Here is a 27,091-nt window from a genome sequence, read left to right on the forward strand (position 1 = left end):
TAAAGACAATTTAGTGCGGGGATGTGTATGTGTGTTAGAACACATGCATGTATAAGTGCGAGAGTGCATGTGTACACATGTCGTTCTCTAGGGAAGGTCAAGGACATTAGTAAGATCAGTAAAGCCATCTTGTTCATTTTATTAACTGTCGTGCTGATTACATCTTGCCCTGGGGTATGCTGCCTCCATTAGCCAGGTCAAAGCATGATTACACCAGAACAGATTAGAGCTCTATTTTCCTCACTGAGAAACCACTGTGGAGGAGTTAGACCTTGGCTGTAGAAACTCTAAAGTGAAAGCATACAAGAGAGTAGCTTCACTGTTGACTTTGGAGAGGAAAACGCACAAGAAAGTCAAAGGATTAGCACCGACCTAGTCATATCCTTTTTGTTTTTTGATGAAGCTTAATCTGTGTCTGTGAAATTGGCATAGTCTCGTCCTGCGGCAAAAAGTATAAAGGTTACACGGCTGGTGATTTAAAGGTTAAAGCATTTTTTTTTTGTTTTTCAAAAATAGTTATCAGAGTAATTGCAGGGCCTCAAAGATGGTGCAGCACTTTGAATAAAATACAAATGGGAGTCTCTCCAGATGTCTCTCCGCCTGCTTGCAAACTTCTAAATTGGTTACACAGTACGTAAAGGCAGAGAAGCAAGAACATTTCTTTTAAATATATATTTTTTTAAATAAAGTACTGCCTGCAACTTTATTCTTATACAGAAGCTGCCCAACATGCCCCTTGTTAAAATATGAACAATTCTGCCTCTGGCGATTGTCTCTATTGACTAAAATGTTGAAGTATATATTAATAGGTACTGTCAGGGCTCTACATGTGGTGTGCCATTGGGGATTTCCTAGCTTGAGATCTAGATGGACGGATACATGTGACATTTAAAAACTCAATTTTCAATTATGGACGAGGCTCCTCTCCATCTGCCTACAGTGAGTCTTGACAGCTCCAACAAATGATGAAGGCATGTCCGGAAATGATTGAAGTGTACTCATAATTTGCGCTTTTCTACAGTGAGACAGGACTCTGCATACTTTGACTCGCTCATTTAACTGGCATTGAGCCACACCACACACACACTTACCCTATACTCAAAGCACTCAATGCATTACTTAGCTGCTACAGCACTGTCTGGTCATTTTAAAATGAAGATTGCGCTTGTATACACTAATGGAATTTAAATCTACAGACCAATATAGACTCTATTTATACTTAGACTACCCATCACTATGCATAACTAAATGCTGTGCATTGTTGTCTTCCTTTACATACACAAATTGGAGTTGGGAATTGTTTCAGAACTCCCCAAACTTTATGCAAGGGTGTCTATATATTCATTGCAAGTAAAGTCTCAAAATCTGGTCTGTGGATCAAATTAAGTAGCATTTTTTTATCGTAGACATGGTCAATCAAACCTTTTTTCCTGAATAAATGAATCTCTATACTTCTGGCACTCATTGCGTGCAAAGTTGTTCAGTCTGTGAAACTCAAATCAGATTCATTCTGCACAAACTAGAAAAAGTGTAGAAAAGTCTCAAACCTCTAATTAGAGGTCTGGGTTGTGAATCACAAATTTCTGGCTCTCATTTAAGAAGTACGAACATACATTACTTTGGCTAACGCAGGTCTGCACACACAGACACAGTTGAACATCCACACTTACATCATCCATGAGAGTTGGTATCAGGCCAATCAGCATATAAAAAAGATAAACTATTGCCAAAAAAAACTGTAAAATGCACATGCTCATTACTTTTAGATGCAACTAAGTTTTCAAACTTTACAATCCCAGCCTCTAACTCACTCTTTCTCATAGCCCTTTTTCATTCTGTTCATGTCCTCACGTAAACTCCTGCAGAACCTTCCACTGGCACCAATGAGTGCTCCACAGATCTCTCAGACGCTGTGCATTCGGGCTGTCAAACCAAACCAAAGCACTCACACTGCCCCCAGCCAACAAACCAGCCAAACAGGGAGTTTGGACAGAGAGCTAAAAAGTTTCCTAATTATTGAACACAACACGTCATTAAGACTCTATAACGAGCCTCCAGAAGCCAAGTGCATCCTCATCTGTCAACCACGTCCTCATTACTAATATGGTCATCATGTTCCCTGGGACATAATATGCCCACTAAGTGTTGCTCACCTGCCCATCATCCTCTAATAATGGGCAGGTGAGCAACACTTACTAAACTGTTAAAGTAGAATCCTGCACTTCTGAAAATAAATTGCCAATTTGTTGCAAAAGGATTTGAGTTTTTGCCTATAATTTAGCATGACCTATTAAGTAATAGCTACGCCAAGCACAGATACGATGTCTTGTTTATATTGCATATTTGATTTATAGAACTGCCTTAATGTTTTGTGTGAAACATTTTGAAAGGAGAATAATGTTTATTTCAAGGTAAGTTTGCAATTTTATATCCCTTTATTGTCAGCCTATAATTGTCTGTGTCTTAAGAAATTCACCACACCTTACACATATGATAAAAGTGTCTCACTTGAGTCATTTTTATAAGCTGACAGTAAACATTGCCGCTGCTGGGCGATGCAAAGTTTTTCACTGACTGTGTGGTGAACATTTTGTTCATTAGCGGTGATTAGTGGCAATGACACCTACTCCTAATGCAAGCGGCAACTGCAGCTTTACACGATTAATCTGGTGTCCTGCTTTGACTGGTTTGATTTACAGTGGCTGTTACAGCAAAGTAATCTTAAAGTATAAAGCTGATTATACTGTAGTTTACACATCTGAGGTGTTTGTAAGAGTTGCATATTGGATACAAATATCAAGGCCCGGAATACCTTTGAAACAAGAAGCATTTATGTTGCCTAATGTGCCATCTCATCACCATGCTGTATTAAATATAACCTTATTAACCTATTACTCTTTCCATTTAGTATGCCCATTAATGCACTTATAAATATTTATGGGCAACTTACTTGTCTGCACATAATGCACTGGTGGCATTACAATGAACTCTGTATCTTTAAGCATTAACCGGTACAGCAGTTTCAGCAGAATTAGTTGCTCCCCATTAATATCCAGATGTATTCATCAAGGTCTTCCAAAGTCTGGAGGGAAACCTCCGGAGTACGTCTGTAAATGTTCATGCTGTCGGACTTCTTGTTAATGCTCGGAGAGACAAAGAAATGTCAAAGGTAAATGTATATGATGTCACACATGATGTGGAGGACTATCACACTTCGCCTGTCCTAATAAATAATGGGGAGTATTCTTGATATGAAATATGACCGGAACCTGGATCGTCTCCCTCTGACAGAAGTTGAATCAGTTGTTTATATCCATTATCATGTTCCAGTCACATCTGTTTTCTTATACACGCATTCTTTCGAGAATAAATTGTGGTGAATCGTTGACAGATTTTGTCATAAAAAAACAACAATAAGCACTGAGAGGACTTTGTTCACCACATCATAAATCAGCTGGTCGAGCCCTTGAAAAACCTTGATGAACTCAAAACACATTTGTATATGCCATCTAAAAACCTGCCTCAGGCACCAAAGGCACTTTTTTTTTTAGTTGTTTATAGTTTTTAAGCTGTAGCTAATTTACCGGATGCTTCCAGGCACGCATTACTGGTTTTGTTTGTTTTGAAAATTCTTTTTTATTTATCTATTTATGTTAAATGTCTATGCTACTTTGGCTGACATTTGTGAAAGTATTTCACATGATGTCGCAAGATCAGTCTTTGAAGGCAATGCAATGTTTTCTTTGAGGCACATCCTCTCACTGTGGTTGTTCTTTGATTTTTGACAGACAGTTGTGAGTAAATTTCCTCAAGTGCACAAAGATATTTCAGATAAACAAACCATGTGCTTGGTTCAGTGTTGCAAACTGATAGGAGAACACTCTGTCCAAGCCAGATCAACATAGGATGAAGGAATATGTAGATGGATGAATGGAGTCTCGAAGTTTTAGCCTAAAAATGGAGAAAGACACAGACATCGGTGGAAAGAGCAAGAGAGTAGTAGCGCGACTGAATGTGAAGTTTAATAAAAAAAAATGGTGGACTCAGCGAAGGAGTTGAGGGTGAAAGATAGAATAGCAGGAGAGGAAAGAAGAGGGTGTTGGAGAGTGAGAGAAAAGAGAAAAGGGAGGCGGCAGCCGCAGTCAACCTTTACAAAAATCAATAACTCAAGCTAAGATGGAGACAGCAGAGCAGTGAGGGGAAAGGAGAGAGGCAACAGAGAGAAAGGAATACCAAAGGGGGAAAAAGAAAGCAGCTGAGAAAGCAGACAAAGCTGAGAAGAGACTGAGTGTGTAAGAGAACTTGAATAAGATAGGATAGGTTGCCGGACTTTGTGTGCTCAGGAAGGGGTTAGTGCCTGGTCCGGTGAGGTCAACTTCTTCACCTGCAGATCAACTGCAAACAAAGAACACAATAGGAATGAAGCAGAGGAAAAGAATGTAGCAGGCTGGATGAGAGGAGCATGTCAGAGGTTACCCTTTGTTCTCCTTTTGACAGACGTTGTGTGTACCTTTTGAAATGTCTGTGCCGTTAAAGACTCCTTCAACTTCTCCTTTTTTTCTCCCCAAAGCTGTGGCTTGTAGCGTCCGATAGACTGCAAAGAATTCTTGCAACAAAATCCTCTTGTCTGATGCAATGACGAAATCCTGCAAACATAATCGCACACATCGCAAGCATCCAGCAAGACTATGCTGTATACTTGAGACTTTCAAGGCCAGAACATTTAAAAGTGTCATTCAGACATTAAAATATATTGTCAAGGTTGAGCCACAAGTAACTGCCAAGTGTTTAAATCAGTACTGACAGGAATGAAGCAAAACAGAGAGTGACTCAAGTGAAGCCCTGTTTGATGATTGTTGACAACATGTCATTCTCCATCTTTCTTTCCCAATCTTCTTTCTTTACTTAAACACATTTTACCCAGGATGTGACTTGATGGGTGTATTGTTTGATCACGCTGCAGTTGTTTGAGTAGCAGCACAGCTGGACCATGAAAGGCAAAAACGAAGAAGTCAGAATATAAGGTGGAGGCAATGTCTTTAAGGATAAACATCTGAAATCCATCATGCTTCTGACAAAGTGTTGGAATGACGAACATATCACAGAGTTGTCAGCAGGATGCACATCTCTTTTATGAGTAATACAAAGCCAAAATGCAGCAAGAACCTCTTTGATAATTGATAGACACCAGAGATGCTTGTTTCTGTTGCTATATGTCACAGTAACATGAAAGAAGTGTAGACGTGCTGTGTGCGTGGGTACGCACACACAAGTGCAGTCAGTTTATAACTTGTGCACCTCAGTGTTAAACTGTGAAAGTGTGCTGTGGCAGGTGTGTTATTGGGGCTGTGGTGTCATATTAATTCATTATTTCTTTCTATTTCTTTATCAACTGACTAAATCTTGGAGCTATCAGGTGATCTGTGACCAGAACACTGAAAGGTGAATAGAAGAAAGACTGGAAAGGCAAGTGGTCATGCCAACCAGTATGAACACTAAATGCAAACTCTTCAACAATGTGCAAACAACAACGTGGCTCCAGCTGCTTTCAGAGGACCAGGTGTGTGTGCTGCTGACAGTATTGCGAAATGCCATCCCATCGCTGTGGTTTATACATAATCCTAATTCTCTTGAGTTTGTGTTTACAAAAGCAGCAAACGGCCCATCTGCATGTTGAACATCTGGTTGCGTTCTTGATGAATGTTTTCAAAAACACTGGAAGAGGGGATGTTTATGACTGGGTCTGCTTGTGATAAACCCAAACCTGAGCTAAAACTACAGTCTATATGTTGTATAGAGGGATACAAAGCATGATGAAGTTGAGTAAGTCTAGAAATCCAACTTGGGATTTCTCTTGACGTATCGCTCATGTAACATGAAAGTTTCCACTATTTTCGCCCTGATTGTGTTTTAATTAAGCCGTATCTAATCTTACCTTTAACTACATCCTGAATCGTTACACCTTAGCTGTGAACATTTCTCTTGTCAGTGAGAAACTATAATCACCTTGTTTTATCTCTCGCACCAATAATCCCTCATAACATCTCTGCCACGACTGATCCTTTGCCTCTGCCTTCTCCCTTGTCTTGTTCTCATCTTGTGAGTCCTTCCTCTCTTTTTGTCTTCTTTGTTTCTGTTTTCTGCTTGTTTCTGCTAGCTGCTTGTTTTCTGAACTCTCATTTTCCCTCCACTTGCCTCTCTATCTATGACTTACTTTCTGTCTCTCTCTATCTATTTCTCTCTCGCTCTCTCTCTCTCTCTCTCTCTCTCTCTCTCTCTCTCTCTCTCTCTCTCTCTCTCTCTCTCTGTTTCTCTTTGCCATCGCCTCTGCGGAGTTGTTTATGCACTGTTCAACCTCCTCTGTAATTATGAGTGTTGTTCACCGTATCCCCATCCATATGACGAGCCTGACAGATATGCAGGGAGATGGATGGTGTGAGTAAAAAAGCAGAGTGAAAAACGAGTGTGTCTTGGCAGAAGCCATTTTCTTCATGACACATCTGTCCATCGGCCTTGACCTAAGGGGACATGGCACTAAATCTGACTTATAGTCATAAACACACAGGCGCACACACACACACCAACTCACCAACTGATCGAGATTACCCTGCGGTAATGATGATTATAGTTGTTTATGGTCTTCAGCCTACACTTCTGTCAGTTACAACGGCTGCCTGAGATGTGTGTTTTTGTGTGTGCACATATTCTCGTATGCTCTAGTGCATACTTCAGAGTGTGTGTGTGTGTGTGTGTGTGTGTGTGTGTGTGTGTGTGTGTGTGGAGGGGAGGGGGGGTGTATTTCAGCAGTGTCAGGTTATTGTGTCCTTCATCAAGAAGACAAGCCAATAAGGGACACAACCATTGATATTAATTTCCCCTTTCTCCCTCTCTCTCCCTCCCCTCTCCCCTTTCCGAGGAGTTTTTTCATTTAATAGCCGACTACTCTCTGTGATGACCCGTGAAGAGTTGTAGATGGGTGCAGAGGTATGCAAAGTGAATTTACTAGAGCATAACGATGTGCTGAACAGCGGGCGGAGGAAAGAGGCTCGGCCTCAGAACTGTAAGGGAGGAGAATCGCGTTATGGGTGCTCTCAGGTAGAAATTGTTGAAATAACTAATTATCCTTCCTCTTCTGTGCTGATGTAGACAACAGAGATGTCTTGCCTGACATTGCATGCACTGCAGGCAATAGTGAACTAATTTCCACACTGTTCCTCTTTAACCGCCTGCCTCCACCACCAAAAAGAAAGCTAATTGCTTGACTTAATTATTTATAGGACGCTTGAGTTTTTTACAACACAAAATACCAACCAACATACAGTAGTATGATTATGTGAGTTTGTTACATACAAAGTTCTTTTAGCCTCCAGTGTTTCTAAATAAAACACTTTTTTTTGTAAGTTTATAAACGTGCTGAACACCTTCCTTGGAATATGTTTGGAAAAAATGTTTGAAAAAACTGGTTTGTTTGATATCTTACAAAAAAGTTTCTCTTCAGTTTTCTTATAAATCTCCAGCAACCCGTGTCAATATCCGCTTGTTGCATAAATACAGTCTTTTCAAAATAAAGTTTATGACAGGCTGTTTTCATACAGTGTTCATAACAAAACGGGGACCCATGGTCAAAAACTCCACAGGATGCATATAATTTTTCACAGAATATTCGTACCCCCATTTCACCCAAATGTACACAACCAAGAGTAATGAATTACAAGGAGACAAAGGCGTTAGATATGATGGTATGCACTGTCGATTTTTGCAGACCGAAACCACAAGGATAGATGGGGCAGGGCGGGATTAAAAACACTTAAATACCACTTCAGATCAGGATCAGAGGAAGAGGAGTTTGCAATTTGCATGGATTACAGGGCCGATTATAGCGGGACTAGAGAGAACATAAAGAGACAAGATGCCAGGAAAGAGTCATAGAGACATGGATAGAAAAATATGGAGCATGGAGACAGAGAGCGAGAGAAAGGCCACTGAGACCGACCGATTTGAAAATGTAAGGAAAGGTGTGCCAGGCAGATATGAGGGCGGGTGGAAGCGGGGAAAAGAAGCCTGGTAGAGCAAGAACTCTGTGAAAGCAAAGAGAAGGTGGAAAGGCATAATAGGAAGAGAGATTAAAGAAAGAAAGAAAGAAAGAAAGAAAGAGGCCTCTGAGACCAAGAGATATGAGAGAGCAAGAAAAAGGTGAGGAGCGTGAAGTAGAGAGCGGCCTAAATATGAGGGAGCCATAGCAACGGAGTAAATGGTGGTGGCGTCTGGAGGTACAGTCGGAAGGTGCAATTGAAGTCAATTGATGGATAGGTGGTCCGGGAGAGGAGAAAGATTGAGACAATAGAAAGAGACAGGGGAGCGAGGCAAAGACTCAGAGACAGAATAAAAGGGGCAGAGAGGAGAATACACACACACACACACACACACACACACACACACACACACACATGCCTGCAGATACTGTAGATAAACAAAAGGACAGAGAAAAAGAAAGCGGCACTCAAATCTTTCTCTTTTTCTCATACACACACACAAAACCACACTGCATTATCCATTGCTCCCTGGTGAGATCCTATAGCAGGCTAATATGCCTCCCCACAGTCTCCCTCCTAAAACAAAGATGTTAAGAGGATAGGAGCCTAACAAAGACCAGTGGGTGCAGAGAGGAGACACTAGGCTCTCTGCACAACAAACGGAAATGCAAACCAATGATGACAACAGAGAACAGAAACCAACGGAGCCCTGACAAAGACGAATTGATCCACGACTGCGTGCAAAAACTCTCTAAGATGGGGGAGCGTACTCTTGTCTTTGTCCCGAGGCCTTTAGATGGAACGGGTTTGCACGTTTTTGTTGTGTCTCCTCATGGGGTCACCAGTGTGCATAAGACTTCTTCTTGCTCTCTCTTTTGTGTCTGAATTATACAGTAGCTGCTCTTGTTAGAGAGTATTGATCCACTTTTAACCTCCTCAGAGATCAGTGCGGAGAATCAAAAGAAATGTTTGTATTTACATCTGTGAATGTTATAAGCGGAAGGCAATAAATAATCACTGTTTAGGTCCAATGACTCTGGTAAAGGAGCAAACTAAAGGTGATGTCGAAGGCAGGATTATGAGAAACCAAAAGGATTATGAATGCCATTCTGGCATTTGAGCTCCAACTGACCGCCTTTCTTGAAAGCCATCATTTCCCAGACGGGATATGAGTGACTGAGCATGTCGAGTGCCATTCTGGACCCGCTGACCTTTCAGTTCCCGTTCTGACTGGCAGGGGTGTGATCCCTTGATATGAAATAAGTGTGGCCCGCATGCGCCTGCGTATTTTTAACAGATAATACGAGTTTTATGGACACCTGTGTACCACGGACCAATCTGTGATAAGCTTAAAGGAGCCGTCCGACCTTCCCTCCCCTCTCCTGAGGCTGCTTCCAATTGTACCACATGGCACTGAAATGTCAGCCTTAACTCGGGGCCCACCCAACAGCTCAGAAATTCACTTTTTGACCTAAAGCCAAAAAGTGGAATAAAGATGTAACCAGAAAATAATTGCGTAATAGTTCAAAACAAACTCATCAGGAAGTTGGTGAAACCCAACTTTTGAAACCATCAAATCATACAGGTGTGTGCTAACTGTGGTCATGAGTGTTTCTTTGTGCACACGTTTTAGTATTAAGGTGTGGCATATACAACGGTACACAGGTAAGGATTACATTTGGTTTAGTAGCCCTCCTGAAGGGTTTTTTCACTCTACTCATTGCGTTAGACCAGGAGTCGTCTGGGCACCATTTTTATCTCATTGCTTGGCTAAAGCATCAATGTTTAAGAAAGAAGGATGAAACTGCAAGGTCTCTTTTCACTTTAAATGAAGACAGCAATCATGCTCTTTCTGACCTCTTTCATTGCCATCTTGTTATATTCCCTTTTATTCTTTGTATCCCACACAGCCTTGTGATCGCTCTTTTCTTTTCCTCTCTAGCTCTGTCTGTCTTTGCTTTGGGGACTATCAGTCTCTGTTCAAAAACAGCAGACATGATGAAGATGTAGATATTAACCTCTCTGGATAAGAGGTGAGATAAATAGAGAGGGGTGTCTGCGGGTGTGCTGCTGAAATAACAGATAGATAAAAACCATCACAATAAGTAGTGTTGTGTGGCTTTCCCTGAGGACAGAAGAAGAACACAACCTCAGGCCTTATCAATCCGTCATGTCTGCTTTCTCCTCTCCTGTGAACATTTAACATGTTTGTTGGGGGATTTGGCTGTGAGAGAGCAAGGAAGGGATGAGGACGGATGTTAAGGGTAAGATTATAAATCAGACAAATCTAAGCTTGGGCGGTTTGATGTATTCGTCGTTTGGGGTTTCATGGACTTCCTATTATTTCTTTGATTGATCCTAACATTGTATTAAGGTAAACTGGCTGAGACCTGGAGATAAAAACACTGTAACCACGTCCAACAGAGCAAGAAACAAACAGAAGATTAGCCAAACCACTTTATTGAGAGAAATTAAAAAGAAAATCCTATCTATATAATATGTGGTGTAGGATATGTGGTACAGTAAGCCTGGAAATTATGGATTTGTATTGTGGTTTGCACAATTTACCTTTCAAAATAATCTTAGCTGTTTTAAGATCTGTATGATTGTATTGCATTCCTTGCCCAATTTTACTTATTTTTTTAGCAATGTCACTGTTTCCAAAGATCTCAGCAAGACCCTTGTTGAGTTACATGTTATTAATACTCAGTGTCGATGATGTTTATTATGGAAGTGATGGAAGTTGTAATAAACCTGAATAACCCAAAGACAATGCATACATCTGTCTTGTTCATGACACACATTTGTCTTTTTTATACCAGTTAATCATTTGCTCGTCAACACGTTTTTATTCATTTTGCTCAACCAAGAGTCCTCCAGCGTTGTTTTCATACTCAAAGCAGAAATGCTATTTCTGTCTTTTTTTCTGTCATCTAATGTTGCATTGAAATGCACACAAACGGCCACCACTCTTAAACTAATTTTACTCGAGTGGGACTGCTGATAATTACCCAGGACTTAAACACACACACACACACACACACACACGCACGCGCGCATAAACACTCTGTACTTCTCAAACACGCACTCACACTCACAAACATGCTGCTGAGCCCCATCTTGGCAGTGCCTGCTCTCTGCGGCTCTCCATATGAACTCTCTGCCAGAATGATTCCGTCTCTCCTCCCTCATATCTCCATCCATCCATGCTGTCGTTCTCTCATCTCCCCTCGACCCTCTTCCTCACTCCCTACTCCTCAGTTGTTTGTTTTGGCAGAGCTTGAACTGAATCACACAGGAGACATAAACTGGAACAACACATAGCTCCCATTCCACCTGATGCCCTGTTGTTACCCCTACACCACTTCTCCTCTCCTCTGTGTCTTCTTTTATTACTCATTCTGGAAAATATGTTATGAAAAGGATCACGTTGCAATTTTTTTATGGGATCAATCGTATTCTACATGATCCCCACCTGTCTAAAAAGCTTAGAAGAGTGAAGACTGGAATCAGGTGTGTTATGACATGGTAGGGTTAGTGAGAGGTCAAGCAGAAAGTGAGTAAATGAGACTTCAGGGGCGCTCGCGCACTGTTGCACACTTCACTGTTTACACACAAGACAAAGCAACGGTTTTCTTGCACCATATCACAAGTCTGACCACACTGATGGACCAACATTTGAAACTTGATTATTCGTGCAAGCTTGATTCTTAGTGTAAAACATTTTCCAGTTGAATTTTTTTTTTCTGCAATTATTTTATGCATTGCCAGAAGGAGTTGCTCAAAGAGGCTTTAAGTTGAATCTTTTGATGCTTGATGCTTCTTTCACTGTTCAAAGGGCCTCATATAGAAACCCCTACATCCCCAGGAGAATGTCACAAGGCCTAAGAGGCAACGTCACTGCACAAACTTGCCATTTACTTTGAAAAGTAGACCTGGATCAGCTTCAAGGACAATGACATGACACCCACTAATTGGGTTGGGGGCAAGATGCATGGCGTTTCGGATGGCTGGGGCTTAGTTTAGTTGGCTGTGGTTGGGGACCTTGCTGACCTATCTGTGAAGGTCTTAATTTCAAACTTGGTTCTCACTTGTATAGAAGTGCAAAAGCAACAATGCACAAAAACACCCACACACACATGCATGTCCACACAAAGGGAGATGATTGTGAAGTCTCTTGAGCAGGCAGTGCTAATCCTATTGACAATGGCTTGTCTGAACAGTGGCCCGAAGAGAGATGAAGCTAATTCTTTTTATGAGGACAATAAACCCACAGTTCACCGAGGCCAACACACACACACACACACACACACACACACACACACACACACACACACACACACACACACACACACATATAGAATATTTACAAACAGACACATCCGTAGCTTCCTCCTGGAGTTTAGCCCCAGTTCAGAAAATAAAAGTGTACAATAATATAGCACAGTAGATCACATCTCTCGATGCAATTGTGCTGCATCAAAAGTCAGTTTCAATGCCCTTCAATAAAATGTGGCTCAGGAGATTTCATTGTCTCTGAAAGCATTTGACAAAGCGATATTGACAATGCAGCTTATTTTCCTGCAATAAAGAAGGAAATGTAATATGTTTCACTCTCTCTTGCAGTTATTGTGATGTATTTCCAGGCCCCAAAATATTGGCACCTATCTCTTGGGCTGGTTACTGTCCCATGCCAGAATACGTTATCTAAGACGAAGAAAATAACATAACATTTCTTATTGAAAAGCGGCGATCCTTCACCTTTTATCCACTCATTAAAACATGCATGCTCATAGGCACACAAAGAAGTGTTTGTTCGTCAACAGATGTGCTCAGAAGTGCCTACAATCTAAAGGCATTCCTATAAGCACAGATTCACACGGAATAATGCAAAAGAAAAATGTATATGTTACGCTGAATCTGTGTTTTAGTACATCTCTGAAATCACAGGTGTGATCTATGACAAAGTGGGCCTGCCTGTCTTAGAGGCATTTACCATCCAGCTGTGTAAAACATGTTGAGCAAATGAATTACATTCACCACGCAGCTGCTGGCTGTCAATATAAATCACATTAATGCGACAAAAGCCGCAAACAGTGAATGATTTAACAATTAATCACTTGAAATGGGAAGGAGTTTGGACAGTTAGTAGCACAACTTAATTGCCTTCACAAAAGTTTGTGTTTTGCTCGTCCTACGGTGAACATCGGAATATTCAAGCGGAAGCCAGATAGCGACATGACTATTCTTTTTCCTGAAAGGAACTCACACGTTGTTTTCTGTGTTTTTCTTCCCCCAGATGGGACCCCCTACACATGGTGGGTGGGTCGGGGCAGCGAGAAGCACTTCTACTGGGGCGGCTCAGGGCCGGGCATCCAGAAGTGTGCCTGTGGCATCGACAGGAACTGCACTGACCCCAAGTATGACTGCAACTGCGATGCCGACCACAAACAATGGTACGTCAGACTGTCCCATGAAAGTTCAGCGGGATCGCAAACAATTAATATTGTATTGATTAATTTCCCCTCAGTTTCAGTTTTGCATTTACTTTTAATTAAAGTCTGCAGAAACAGCTGCCAGTGAAAAGTTTTCGGTCACACCCAGTCCATCCACTGCAGTGGAACACAGCAGGTCATACTGGGACATCCATAGAGCTGAGTCAGCACATCTGTTATTTACATCATTCTGGTGTGCATTCTGCTTCAGCAGCAACTGCACACTTAAACAGGTTTTCTTAAACAATAAACTAAGTGATGTGACTTTTCTGTGTTGAAACGCATCAATGCTGCGTCCGTCCTGTTGCTCTGTCCCTAAAGACACAGTACGTCTGGGTGATCAGAGGATCTATAGCACATGTACTGTCGAAAAGCCTAAAGCCCTAACCGAAAGAGTGGTTTGTTGAACATATTTGGTTAGTCCTCATCCTATAAGCCTTTACTTTGGTACAGATCAAACATATTGTCTAAAAATCTTCATATTTAGCATTAGCATACTTTTCTATAGTAGACAATGTGTTATGCTCAAGTGGAATAACATTGTGGTACGATATGTTCTAATAATACTGTAACTTAATATGAATCCCTGCGTAACCCCGAGACTGAAGTTGATAAAGCAACTCTGATTGTGTTGCTCTATTAACTGAACTTGAAAAGTGAAATCTGCCATACCCACGGAAATATTGATTATGCAATTTTACTGGGCTGAAGATAAAATTGTCACTACTGCTAATGCTAATGTTGCGTTAATCTGTCGGCCGGACAGTCTGATGAGGTGTCTCACTTCAAACTGACTGAATGATAAATGTCACCATCAATGACGTGTTTATTCAAGAGGGATGTTTGCCTCCAGAACAAACAGTTTGTGTTTCAAAGCTCCTTTAACCAGCTGATGGATATTCTCATTAAACCAAGTGCATTGCGATCTGCGTGGTGTGTGTGCATGCGTGTGCCTACTGCATGTTTGTCTGTGAGTAATTGAGTGTTAGCGAGAAGAAGAGATTTAATTTAATTTCATGTCTCCCTCTTCATCTTTAAAACTGATGAGATTACAAATAAGTCTTACTCTGTCTGGTTCTCTCCATTAATAATGTATGCATTAATATCTCATTGTTTGGCTGAGTGAGTTTATGAAATATTACCCACATAACTCTATTTCCACTCATTACCCACATTTTTGCAGCACATAGAAAAACACACGCACACTCACACACATGCACATACAGACACACACATGCACACAAAGCCATACATGAGATGTTGCTGTTTTATTTCCAGCAATTAAGATCAAACTGTTTAAATGTAATAGTAATGTGATGCATTTAGAACATTTCAAAGACTGTGATTTCAATATTTAACGTGTCGTATTGTTGTTGTACTATCAGTAGGTTAATTATAGCGAGAGAAAGTCAGAATCCCTTTAATTTGATCAATTGATTTCATAATATTTATTCTCCTCATCAATAGATTGTTTTGAATATCACTCCATCCATCAACCCGTCCATCCATCTATGCACCTATTGACTGTAACATTTTTTTTTCATGTATGTGTCACTATTGTATTGATTATGTGGTCCATCATTTTGTTACATTTAGTTTCTGTATCATGCATACTGACTTTTACTGACTATTATGCAAAAAGCTTCTGCTGCATACATTTTACGTGTGCTTTCAGTTCAATACAAACTATGCATATTCTCCCATACACATACGTAGGTGTATATTAAGTTGTATAAACAATTTCAATGCTTTATGTAAGATCATTTCCTAAATATAGCTATATTCTGTGATACCTTGTTTGCTGTCATAACACTATTTCTTTCGCCTCCAGTATACGAATATTCTTTTAATATGCAACATTATCCTTCCCTTAGAATAGGTACCAATATAATGGCCATATTATCACAAATGTGCAAAATACAGGAAGGTTTTTTTGAACCGCAAAATAATGCAGACACTTTAAATGGGTGATGAGCAGGCTTGACAGTGTTAAACAGTTTTTTTTTTTTTTTTTACTCTGCATGTTTCTCTCAACTCATCTGACAGGAGAGAAGATTCTGGCCTCCTGATATATAAGGAGCACCTGCCAGTCAGCCAGGTGGCCGTGGGTGACACCAACAGACCGGGCTCTGAAGCCAAACTCACTGTTGGACCGCTGCGTTGCCAAGGAGATGGTAAGTGAATTTATCACGGATACATTTTGTATGCATTGTGGAGTTGTAGTTGATGATCCAACATTCGGCAGCACTCTTTCGAATGTTTTGCTCTGATATGGAACAGTTTGAGAATGCAGACTGATGACCGACTTTGAGTAACAAGCTTAATTGTAAAGATTAAGGTTGAGATGTAACAGGAGGAACCCATGAGCTTCAATGTGCTGTAAATGTTCATGAATGATTGACTCAAGGACCGACAACACACACACAAGGCCGGAGGGTGCCACAGTGTGCTCTGAATCAAAGATTAAAAAGGAAAGTAATGTAACCAGGAGCTAAATCCCACTGCGCTGTATAATTATCAGTTAGATCTCAAAGATAGCATCGAACCTTTTAGGGTACCTGCACAGATAAAAGTGTAAAAGGGATCTTTAATTGAGGCAGGAGCGCTGCAGTTGTAATGGCAGTTCAAGAGGAAATAAGTGCCCTGATGACAGCCGCTGAGAGGATTGGTTTCAGTTTCAAAATAATTCTCAGCAGGTTGTAGTCCAGGAGCACGGCTGCGTCACCTTTGTGAACGGCTCCTCAAAGGTCGAATCGAGAGATTGTCTCTTCAATACAGCTCGTATTAAAACTCTCCTGTTGCCATAGTGTTCACCTTTTGAACAGTTAAGGGGAGCAGATGACCTTTTTTCTCATTTGTAGAAGATTCCTGGACAAATAGTTAATTGTACTTTAGCAGACGTTTGAAATTGTTAGAAGTTATATAACGTGATCGTTTTACTCGATGGAAGACTTTTCTAGAGAAAATGAGATGGTGCTTACAACAAAGGTCACTGAGCTGGACAGTATAATATAGGATAAAGGTTGTCTTACCTATTAAGATACAGATGGCTTAATGATGTCTGTGAACCATATTAGTGTTGCATCTGAAATGCCAAAACATTGCTAAAGAAGGTCAAGTAATATTGCATGGACAATGGAACATAAAGATCAAAGAAAATAATGATATTCTCCAATACTATATCTTTCTATCCAAGTGGAATTTTGCATAATCCAATGCGACGATTTTCGCAGAAAACACATTACGATTTATTTTGGGCCGTTGGTTGACTCTGCTGGTTTGCTGGAGTCTTGTGAAAAAAGTCAAGCAGGGTATGACCATGTTGGCAATTAAAACAACGCTTTAACTCTGAATAGATTATGAAGCTTTCAAGGCTTATCATATTGTGTTTTTCTAAAATGTTTCATGGTCAAGTTATAGAGAGATATGATGTGACCTACCAAGCCTGTCCTCGGGTAGGTTTCTCACCCTCAACTTTCTTCTTGGTCCAGTTTCCCAAAACATACAAAAAGTGATTAATGATGACTGTTCAATTTACTGGGAGAAGCTTTGTACTGCAGTCATGGTACGTGGACTACTGTGCTCCACATGTTAATGGCTACCCGAGTTTTTAGCAATGTGTCAGTCATAGACATCTAATTGTTCTCTGTCGTTGAGCTTAGACACATGCAGTCAGTGAGGTGAGGATTTTAGTACCCAAAAGCCAACAATAAAGAGTCACTCTGGTGTATTCATGGTAAATAGGCTACTTTATTTCACCTTAACGAATCACCTTAACGAATGAAGAAAGTGGTAACTCAAGGAATAAAAAAAGGAAGAGAGACTTTGTTTTTAATTATCTCGACTCTAATGTTGAAGAATGTTTTGCTTCTTGTTTTCATCCAAATCCCAGTGGAAATGAAACAGCGTTTGTAAGTCTTGTCGGAACAATGCATTCTGACATTGTCAGCCAAACTTTTGGAAAGTAACAAACCTGTTTTGATGATTAGACTTTGTTTTTGTTGGTTTGCTCACGGTTTTAATTAAAAGCTATCGTGAGAGAGAACAAGAGAAAACACATACACAGAGGAGTACAATTGGCCACATTGTTATTCTCGGATTGCACTTGAATGTGAAAATAAAACATTGCTCATACTCACACTCAAGGAATCTGTTTTTGTGTTTGTAGTCACACATTTGTGTTTATGAAAGTGTGTGTGGCCACCTTTAAAAACCATGGCACCCATTAATGGGTGTTTTACATATTTTTTGCAAATACAACATATTAATCACAAGAAAATATATTGATGTTATACACCAAATTAAACATCAAAGCCTTTGCTACAAGAATCAGTCAGCCATTTAAAACTCAAACAGAAAGAGTATAGAACAAAAAAAAGCTCAAAAACCTTTAGGGCTATCACCCTTGGTGCTATCAGAACAATCCTGATGTCCAGAAGCAAGACAATTCCACACAGATTACATACATGCCTTCCAAATCCTTCCACCTCAAAGAACCAGGGAGATATGAGCCAAAGAGCACAGAAATATGAATCGCTTTATTGCTGTACAATCAGCAAATACTGCTTTACCTTTGTTTTACAGTTTGATCATTGTTAATGTGTGTGCTTGTTTTATTTTAAAGGGAAATATAGGTTGTTTCATGAATTAAAAAAAAAAAATCTGATTTTTTTTATTTTTTCTTCTCCAAATGTGACTAAATGTTACAAATGTGAGCCCTCGCCTGACTTTTTCTGTACTAAATCCTCTCTAACTTTGTTCTGCTTTACTTCATCAAAGTAAAAACAATGCAAACATTGTGTTAAAACTTTGAGGTAGGATTTAGGAGAAGTTTAAAGCTTACGAATGCATCATTTTAAGGTAAAAATCATGCTAAAAGTGCTTTTTTTCCAGGCGGATCTGAAAACTTTACATTATACACTGAGTGTCATCTTCATTTACTCTTAACCAGTAACACATAGACTGATAGTTACACATCTGAGCAAAATTTAACATTATACTTGTTTATTAACTCCAAGATTATTCAAATAGCTCTAGTGGTTTCAGACACACACCCATTTTAGTTTGGTATGTCATTTTCAAGCAGAAACCTAAAAAGCGGCCCCTGCTATCCTTTTATGCTCGTTTGATCTTGTATAGTTCTGTAGTTTTGGTTGTTTCTCAGGTGAACAGTCAGATATCAGATCCTCCAGAAACACACACACACACAAACATCCTACAAGGCAGCTTAGGCCTTGCTCTTTCTCTTCCTGTGTATTCCTCTCATCAGTGTTGGCGCACTGCTCGCTGTAGGACTTTGGGTCAACTGGAAGACTCACACAGATTCTGCTGCCCTATCGTATTGAACACCTCGTACCCGAACGCACTAGAGCCTGTGCTGTTTCACTCTGTTCTTACCTGCGGTATTTCAGTCCAGTTGTACTTGACTAAATGAAACACTTCTCGTTCTAAATTTGAGTGGGCTTTCAAACAATTTCATTAAAAGTCAAACGAATAATGGGAACGTTATCCTAATGATGTAAAGCCACACAACCATAAGGCATAGCTCCCATTACAAGGGGATATTCAGTCACTGCAGGGCTGCAAAAACGCATCAGTGTTGGATGCACAGCAAAAAAAAAACAGCCACTCTTTTCTATCTGCAAGCCAACTTGGAGATGATGCGAGCAAATGCAGCACCCTCCGCCAGATATACACATCCTGGTCTGACTGCTTATTTTGGTTTTGCTGGTGTATGCGATTAATTAATGTGCATCAAATGATGCATTGCTACACGGTCAGTATGTGTTGCACTCAAGCCTTTTTGCTGCCCCGGAGTACAAACTGTTCTTTGGAGGCCAGCAGGCGCCAATAAGCTGATTTGTTAGTTTAATATGCATCAAGTGTCTTCAGGAGTCTTTTCTCTCATCCCTAGTGATTGTGACCTGAACACAAAGTAGACTACAACTACACTAAAAGAAAAAATAAGTATCATGTTTTTCTTTCGAACAAGTGAACCAAACAACAGCTGTGAAAGCAGCTTCAGAAACATATTGTTCTGAAAGCATTCCGGATAGAGTTGTATGAATTCTTCAATGAAATGGTTTTGTCTTTTGAGATTGCGTCTGCCTCCCTCATCCTTTGTCTTTATTTTAGTTATTTTTATTATCTCCCAACACAAAATAGATTAAAACAGCATAGCGAGGAAGTTATGTTGGTATCTGCCGTGTGATGTAACAAAGTACCAGAGAGGTTTTGTGGAAAGTAATATCCTGTGGAGAGGAAAAAGCAAACATGGATTTAATCTTTAGTGCATGGCAGCATGATCATTACGATAATAATGCTTCATATATTATCTATTGACTGCTCATTTTTCTTACTAAAGGGAATAATAGATTGGAGCTATGCAATCCCAGTGGAGTGTGAGTGCAGATAAGTTCATTCTGCGTGTTTCACAGTCAGACAGCGCTGAATTCAAAACAAGGTTAAAAAAGGGGATAAGTAAGGACATATAGTGGAGTACTGTAGTTTTAACTCACACAGGCGTCGTCTTCTACTGGACTCCATGGGTGAAGCTTAGTTTACGCTTGGCGTAGTGAAGCCGGTCCGAGGTACACGCCAGAAAATAACGTACTCACGTCCTACTTGTAGTGTGCAAAATGGTTCCAACGATTGGTCGTGCACCTAAAAAATGTTGTAACTTGGAGCATGCGGCATCCAATCACGTGACTCAAAAACAAATAGTTTATTGATAAAAAGCACTATTCACTATTCACATGTCTAGAGGATTATACAAAGAAGATCAATTCTATTTAGATGCGAAAAGAGGTCTTACAAATCTTATATATTATCAGTATATATTTTGCCAGCCATATAAATAGTAAAATAGTAAATAGCCAATAGTGCATGTTTATGATATTTTCAATTAAGTATCCACACCCTGAGTTGATAGATAATTACATTACAATTTATAATTGTGTAAACCGCCAATCAGGCCAGCCCGAATGCATGCGGACGCCACTGTATATGGTGGATAGAGGGCTGTGTCATGACACAATTAAAGTGTATGCAGTTGCCATGTCTTACTGCCGCCAGGGTTATGGAGACCGGCCGGTTTTTGGCCACTTCCTTGCGAAATGGTTCTTGCAAAGGGTTATGAGGCAACACCCCGAGATGCATTCCTCCTCCCCACAGTGTGAACTGCCATTGGTGCTCGAGGCCTTGGTGAAGGGTCCTTCTGAGTCTTCACAGCCTTTGAACCGTTCCGCTCTCAAGTCATTGTCATTTAAGACAGCTCGCACTGACCTCAGCAAAGAGAGTGTGACCCCAGTGGCTTGCTGCTTCGGGGTGACCATAGCTGGGCTACCCTCAGACCACATCCATCCTTTCTTCCCAAGATAGTCAGGAATTCTCTCAGGTCGAGGCTTGTACAGCTGGATGCTTTTTGTCTTCCAGCCCATGCAGAGAACAGCTGTTCATGTGCTTCAGAGATGGTAATAGAACGAGGGTGACATTAGTATAACCTTCATTATGGTTTACTCTAATGCACAGCTTTCTTTGCTCTGTCAATCTCTCTCATCCTCCTCTAATCCGAGGTTACAGAACATGACAGAACACCACCTCACTCCTCACTAGGGTTGCACTCTTCAAGGCCCCTTCATCAACAATCTGGGGCCACTAATGTCCCTTCATCAAAGAGCTGCCAAGACACAAACAAACCATGATTTAATGACCCATGACATCACATCTGTTTGTGTGTGTGTGTGTGTGTGTGTGTGTGTGTGTGTGTGTGTGTGTGTGTGTGTGTGTGTGTGTGTGTGTGTGTGTGTGTGGGTCTATCATGCAGTATGGCAGACACAGTTAACAAAGCTAGATCCTTCTTTCACTTGGAAGGAACCAAATTATCTTTGTTTTACTCTATCAACACACACATGTCTTAGTGTGTAAACATGATAATGAGTCTAATGATGAATCTAAGTCTCTCAAACTTCTTTGAGGAACAGTTTGCATGAACTCCAGGGCACGAGCATTACTGAGTGACAAACCTCTAAGTTACAACCTCAGGTCTGAATAAACTCAAAGAAGAGAACCAACAGGATTAAATCCCCATTCTGACCACATAAGCCAGTTAAATCGAACCACAACTCTGTTACGGGTAAGGGCTCTGATATCTGGTTTCCTTCAAAAGACTCAAAAGAAACACTGGAGACCAACCACCAGTGAACTTATGACAAAACTAAACTGATTTTGCCATTCAATTAAACATGATTTAATATACTATTTTTTAACTAATCCTCTATGAAGTCGTGCTTTACAGGTTTAACAAGCAGGAGCTGAGGGAACAATAAGCTACAGTCTCGAGATGTAAATGTATTTGTGTCTGACCCCACATGTGGTTTTTAAAATCACACACAACCACACACACAGCGGCACAACCAAATACGGATAAAAGACTAAAGGAAACTGACAATAAAGGCAAAATAACTTTATTGTACTTTAATAGAAATATGCTGAGCTAAAATGTATGTATTAATAGAAAGTTTGCTTTGACGTGTTGGTTTTGGAACTAGTTGGAGAAGGGAGGATCGTCTTCTCTTTCTTATAGCCTACTTTACCTTGATATGAAACAATAAAGCTGTGATTCAGTTAGTTTAGTTGCTCTAGGTCAGTATGTGTGTGTATATATATATATACATATATATATATATATATATATATATATATATATATATATATATATATATATATATATATATATATATATATATATATATATATAAAACAAGGCTGTTGTGTAATTTAATTCACTCTTATTCAACTGATGAGGTTTTATTCAGTGATTCAACTGTTTATATTTTGCAGCTGAGATTGCCCAACTTTGAAATATAGTAGAATTAAAGGTCTAGTGTGCACTGAGGTTATGGATTACAACCAACTCAAACTTTTCCTATGTCCCAAGTGTGTCGGATAACTATGGTGGCCGGCACGAACACATACAATGTTTGGTTTGGCCATCCTTTATTAATGCTGCAGTAGCCGCCATGATAAGAGCCGTTTGAATTCTCTAAAAGCTAAGAAAAGGTGCTTCAATGCTTCCTTTCTTATCTCCTTCCTTTACGAAAGGGAAAAAGATAATGCCGTCCCACAATTCCCTTCAAAATGACGCACCATTTGGCAGTCCATGAAAACAAACAATATGCCTATTTTGCAAAGATTTACCAATTATTATCATCCGTTCATAAACTAATGAGATTCATGTTCATGCATATGAATAGACAGTTACAACCATTTTGTTTAATGTATGTGTTTATTTGTTTGACATTACATTTACATGTAAAATAAAATGAACTGTAAATATTGCAAACTGTCTATAAACAAATTATCATGATCAATAACAAGAAGTTATCGTAAAAAAGAAAACTATGATAAATTATTGAACTGTTAAAAAGCAAAACATGACCGAATGGTTGAATCTACATTATTGCACTGAAGCAATATTGATATTGAGCAGTTTCATTGATGTTGTGTCAGTTCCTACTGAAGCGGGTTGCTTGATTGCTGTGACAGCAGCAGGATGGAAGGACCGCCGGGTTCTCGCTGTCACACTCCACATGTGAACCAGGATGTGACAAAACAAGCTATTTATGAAGAAATTGTGTTATAAATGTCAGAGGACTGTGTTGAAGTGAAAGTTTTGCATTGGCAGATCTATATCAGTGTCACCCTTCATCGCTTTATAACATAGTTAAGTTTAGTTGGTGAAAGTGCAGTCAAATTCTTTAAGCTCTAATCTTGTTTTTTGGAAAATGTCGTGAGAAAAAGTGGTTTATAAAAAGACATTAGGAGGTCTTTTTTTTCAAACTTTTTAAACGGATGTGGCTCGTTCTAATCTAATAAAAATATCAGATTTATATGTTCACATAAATCGACACCATGGTGAAGAACTTTTACAAAAATCCACTGAGTTTCATAATCTCAGGGTTTCTGCAGTGTCCCTGTTGGGTGGCATCCTAAAGGGAATCGAATGTTGGTTTATTTTATTTTATTTTAACTAATTGTGTCTGATAGCTGAAGCTAACAGCCATTACTCTCCGCTTTTTACACCAATTCATTGGTTTAAGATGGTTTATTTTTTGTTGTAAATTATAGTTACATAGTTTGACATTAATTAACAATAGTTATCAAATATGCTACAAGTAATAACAGCACACCAGAGACAAAGAGAGAGTTATCCCCTTTTATATTAAATTACCAAATGAACAAACTAAGTTTAAAATGAAGATGACTTTGAGGTATGTTTGCAATAGTGCTGGCTTAGACACCGAAACATGGAGCCTACATTATATATTGGCCCATTAAGACATATTAAACATATATTAAAAAATTCCCACGTGAATTGGTACTCCATGTATGATTGATGCTTCTCATACCGAGCATGGAGCTCTGTCTCAGTAAGAGCAATGATGATTGGCTGCCATGTAATGGGTTTTCATAGTCAAATGACTAATGTCTTGGGCAGTCAAGGAAAGTTTTAGCAAAGAGGTATACTGTGTGCGTGTGTGTGTGCGAGCGTGTGTGCGTGTGTGTGTGTGCGTGCGTGTGTGTTTCCATCTGTCTTTTTGTGGTGGGCACAGGAGAAGGTAAGATTGTAACTTTCTGTGTGTCTGTATGTATACGTGCTCAAGCATTAATGAAGCCCATTTCCATGGCTAGTTTAATGGAAGCATATACAGGCAGACAGAGAAGAATTAGTCCCATTTATTGATGTTAAAAAGGTTTGGATATTTTAATAGATGGAAATAAAAATGAATGACTGCAAATGACTCAAAGCAGCATGTATTCCATTATTTTAATATAATGCACCTGCTATGAGCCACGCTGGGCCTCACGACTGACCCCAACTGAAGGCTAACAAGGGTCACCTAGTGATAGTTGAAAACTACTTAATTGGTCTCTAACCAAATGTCACTGTTCATATGCGCTCATAACATGTAATTGATGTCATTCTGGCATGCTTTTAAAAAAAGACATTGAGGTATCTGGTGTGCAGACCCTCAAAGTGTGGGCTCATCTGATTTAATATAAAGTCTGATCAAATGTGTTTATGGTGCCTTTCCGGCCCAACCCAAAAGAAAAAAACTGCTAAAACTGTTTTTCGTTGTCCTGTGACAATGACAATAAAGTATTCAATTCAATCAATGAAAAACCAAAACATTTAACATGATGACATGATAATATTATAAATGCATGTTATCACAATAAGTTGAGTGATTATAAAAGATAATCACAACAGTGTTTCTAATCCTATCGTATAATATTTGCACAGTTGTAAGGAAAGCACTTTACAGTTCTATGTACATAAATATGTACATACATTTGAAGGATAGCAGTGCACAAAGGAGACATTTGTCATGCATTCCATTCTCACAATTCCTTTTACAATTGATAGTTATTTCTCTATCTTTGATCAATAAAAAAAATCCTTTGTTCGTATCTGCATTTATATGATTATATCTTTGAAGGTTTAATGCTAAAAATGTATGACAAGCAACTTAATTACAAAGTGAGATTGATGAAGGCTTTGCAGGTCTCCAACGACAGACACAAACTAATTACCGAAAGTTTCATATGTTGTATTTACTGTAAACATAAGAAACACTAGACCATCAAATTAAAAGCCTCAGAGAGCTCAATTGCACGTAGACGAGATGAAATACAGTTCTCAATGGAATTGGAGAAATGAGCGCAGAAGAAGCATATGCGTGTTGTGCCACTGTTTCACAAGTTTCCAGACGATATATAGGTTCAAGTGTTTTGAACAATTATATCTGAGCCATGCCCTTAGGGGCATAGATGCATCACCTTCCAAGATTGGAGCTGCTGTCTGATGTTAGGTGACTCTATTCTTAGTCCTCTGATTAAATCCACCCACCCCAACCAAACAACTTCCACCTGAAGCAGAATAAGTGGCAAGTAGAAGTTAAATGAGATGGTACAGCTTGTGTTTGATCCAGAAAAATGAGTAATAAGTGCTCTCGCTGTCCAGATCTACAGTGATAACACACTTCACACTATGTACTGTACAGTGCAGTGTACTGTAATGTGTGTGAGGATGAGGTTATTAAAATTAGCTATTGTGGCAGTAATTGTAGCCTATTCTAGCCAACATTGTAAATTTGTATACACATAAAATACATGCGTGTGTGCCTGAAAAAGTCTTTGTTAATGACCCGAGAAGGTGCAGTTAGTCATCCCTACCTTCTGCTGGTACTGACACATAACCCATCTGGTCAAGCATGGACAGATGAATCATCCAGTTGGCTTCCAGACCCCAAATTTCACCTCAAATTGTATCTCACATCATGTCACACTCTGCAGTTCAGTGGGCTTGAGTTGTCCCAGTGGCCTAATCTCGAGGTCAGCAGCTGTTTCAGTGCAACACCAGGTTTCAGTCAAATTGCGTGATTTGTCTTAAAAGACGTCCATGACGTGTGTGTGAAGAAGCATGTATCTGTAAAGATAGAAAGATACTGAGGAAGTGGAAACAAATTGAGAAAAGTTGTGCTCAGCTTTTCCTTACGCTCATGATTTTTATTTATTGATCCCTTCATGGGAGTTTAACTTAGCTCTTCTGGTTGAAGAATGTTTGTTTTGTAATTGGTTGACCTCTGATGTCTCATATGTTCACTGCTTACTGTCATTTTAGGATACTGACATTTGGTCATTAGCTCTAAACACAAGTAGCTGAACTCATGGGGATTATTAGTTTGATGGCACTAGAAATATTGAAATGTGTTGAGATGTGGAGTTAAGGGGATCACTTAAGGTATAATACTCATCTCGAGGAGGACATGAATGTTTGTACTCATGCAACAGTTGAGATTTTTCATTCTGGACTAAAATAGTGAACCAACATTGCTATTCATAGAGCCATACCACGAGCATGGCTAAAACATTTTCACAAATTGAGTTTGTTCTCCAACCTTGGATTAATGTAAAACCGTAGCTATACGTCTAACGTACCCGCATTATTTCCACCTTCAAACTGTGCAGATTGAACCACATTCTCAGCTTCATGGTCACTGCACCAAAAGACCCGAGCATAAATGCTTTCACGCCGGATGTTGACAAAATGTGAATTGTTGTTCCATGTGTGTCCTCCATAAGCATGTGGGCCGTGAGCACTCACTGGATTTTGTATGATTGCATGCTGCTAACTGATGGCCGTCCTCTCTCCCAGACAGCAGTGATCGCTCTGCACATTTGCTGGTCTGCTACGTTGATTTTGTAACTCAGACTGAGTGTGCATTGCGAAGTGCTTTAAATAGTGGCTTTGGCAAGGTACAATGGGATTGGAAGCATTGAAGGTTACCACCAAGCAACAGACTCTTTAGACTGTGAAACATGTGCTCTAAATTTCGTTTTAAAAAGAAGCAATAAAATCCAACATTATTCAGCTTCTCCACTAAATGAGGTGTCGAACAATTGAGTTGCTCAGCAACATTAATTTACATCCTGAAAGTGGATCTGAGAGCCTCTGCAATAGCCGAATATCTACTACACAATGAGACCAAAGGCATCCGT

At 39.7% G+C, this 27,091-nt stretch overlaps 1 protein-coding gene across 1 annotated transcript in view; it reads left to right on the forward strand.

The window, feature by feature from the left end:
- The window catches only part of cntnap2a (contactin associated protein 2a), a 313,006-nt gene that overhangs the window by 244,849 nt on the left and 41,066 nt on the right, over positions 1-27,091 (forward strand). The window contains exons 16-17 of the mRNA XM_068581486.1: positions 13,333-13,489; positions 15,575-15,702. Coding sequence (XP_068437587.1) covers positions 13,333-13,489; positions 15,575-15,702 — 285 coding nt within the window. The remainder of the gene's footprint in view (positions 1-13,332; positions 13,490-15,574; positions 15,703-27,091) is intronic.

The sequence above is a fragment of the Clinocottus analis genome, unplaced genomic scaffold (genome assembly GCF_023055335.1).
Source record: "Clinocottus analis isolate CAN_PGR_092001 unplaced genomic scaffold, fCliAna1.0.p SCAF_18, whole genome shotgun sequence".
Lineage (NCBI taxonomy): Eukaryota > Metazoa > Chordata > Actinopteri > Perciformes > Cottidae > Clinocottus > Clinocottus analis.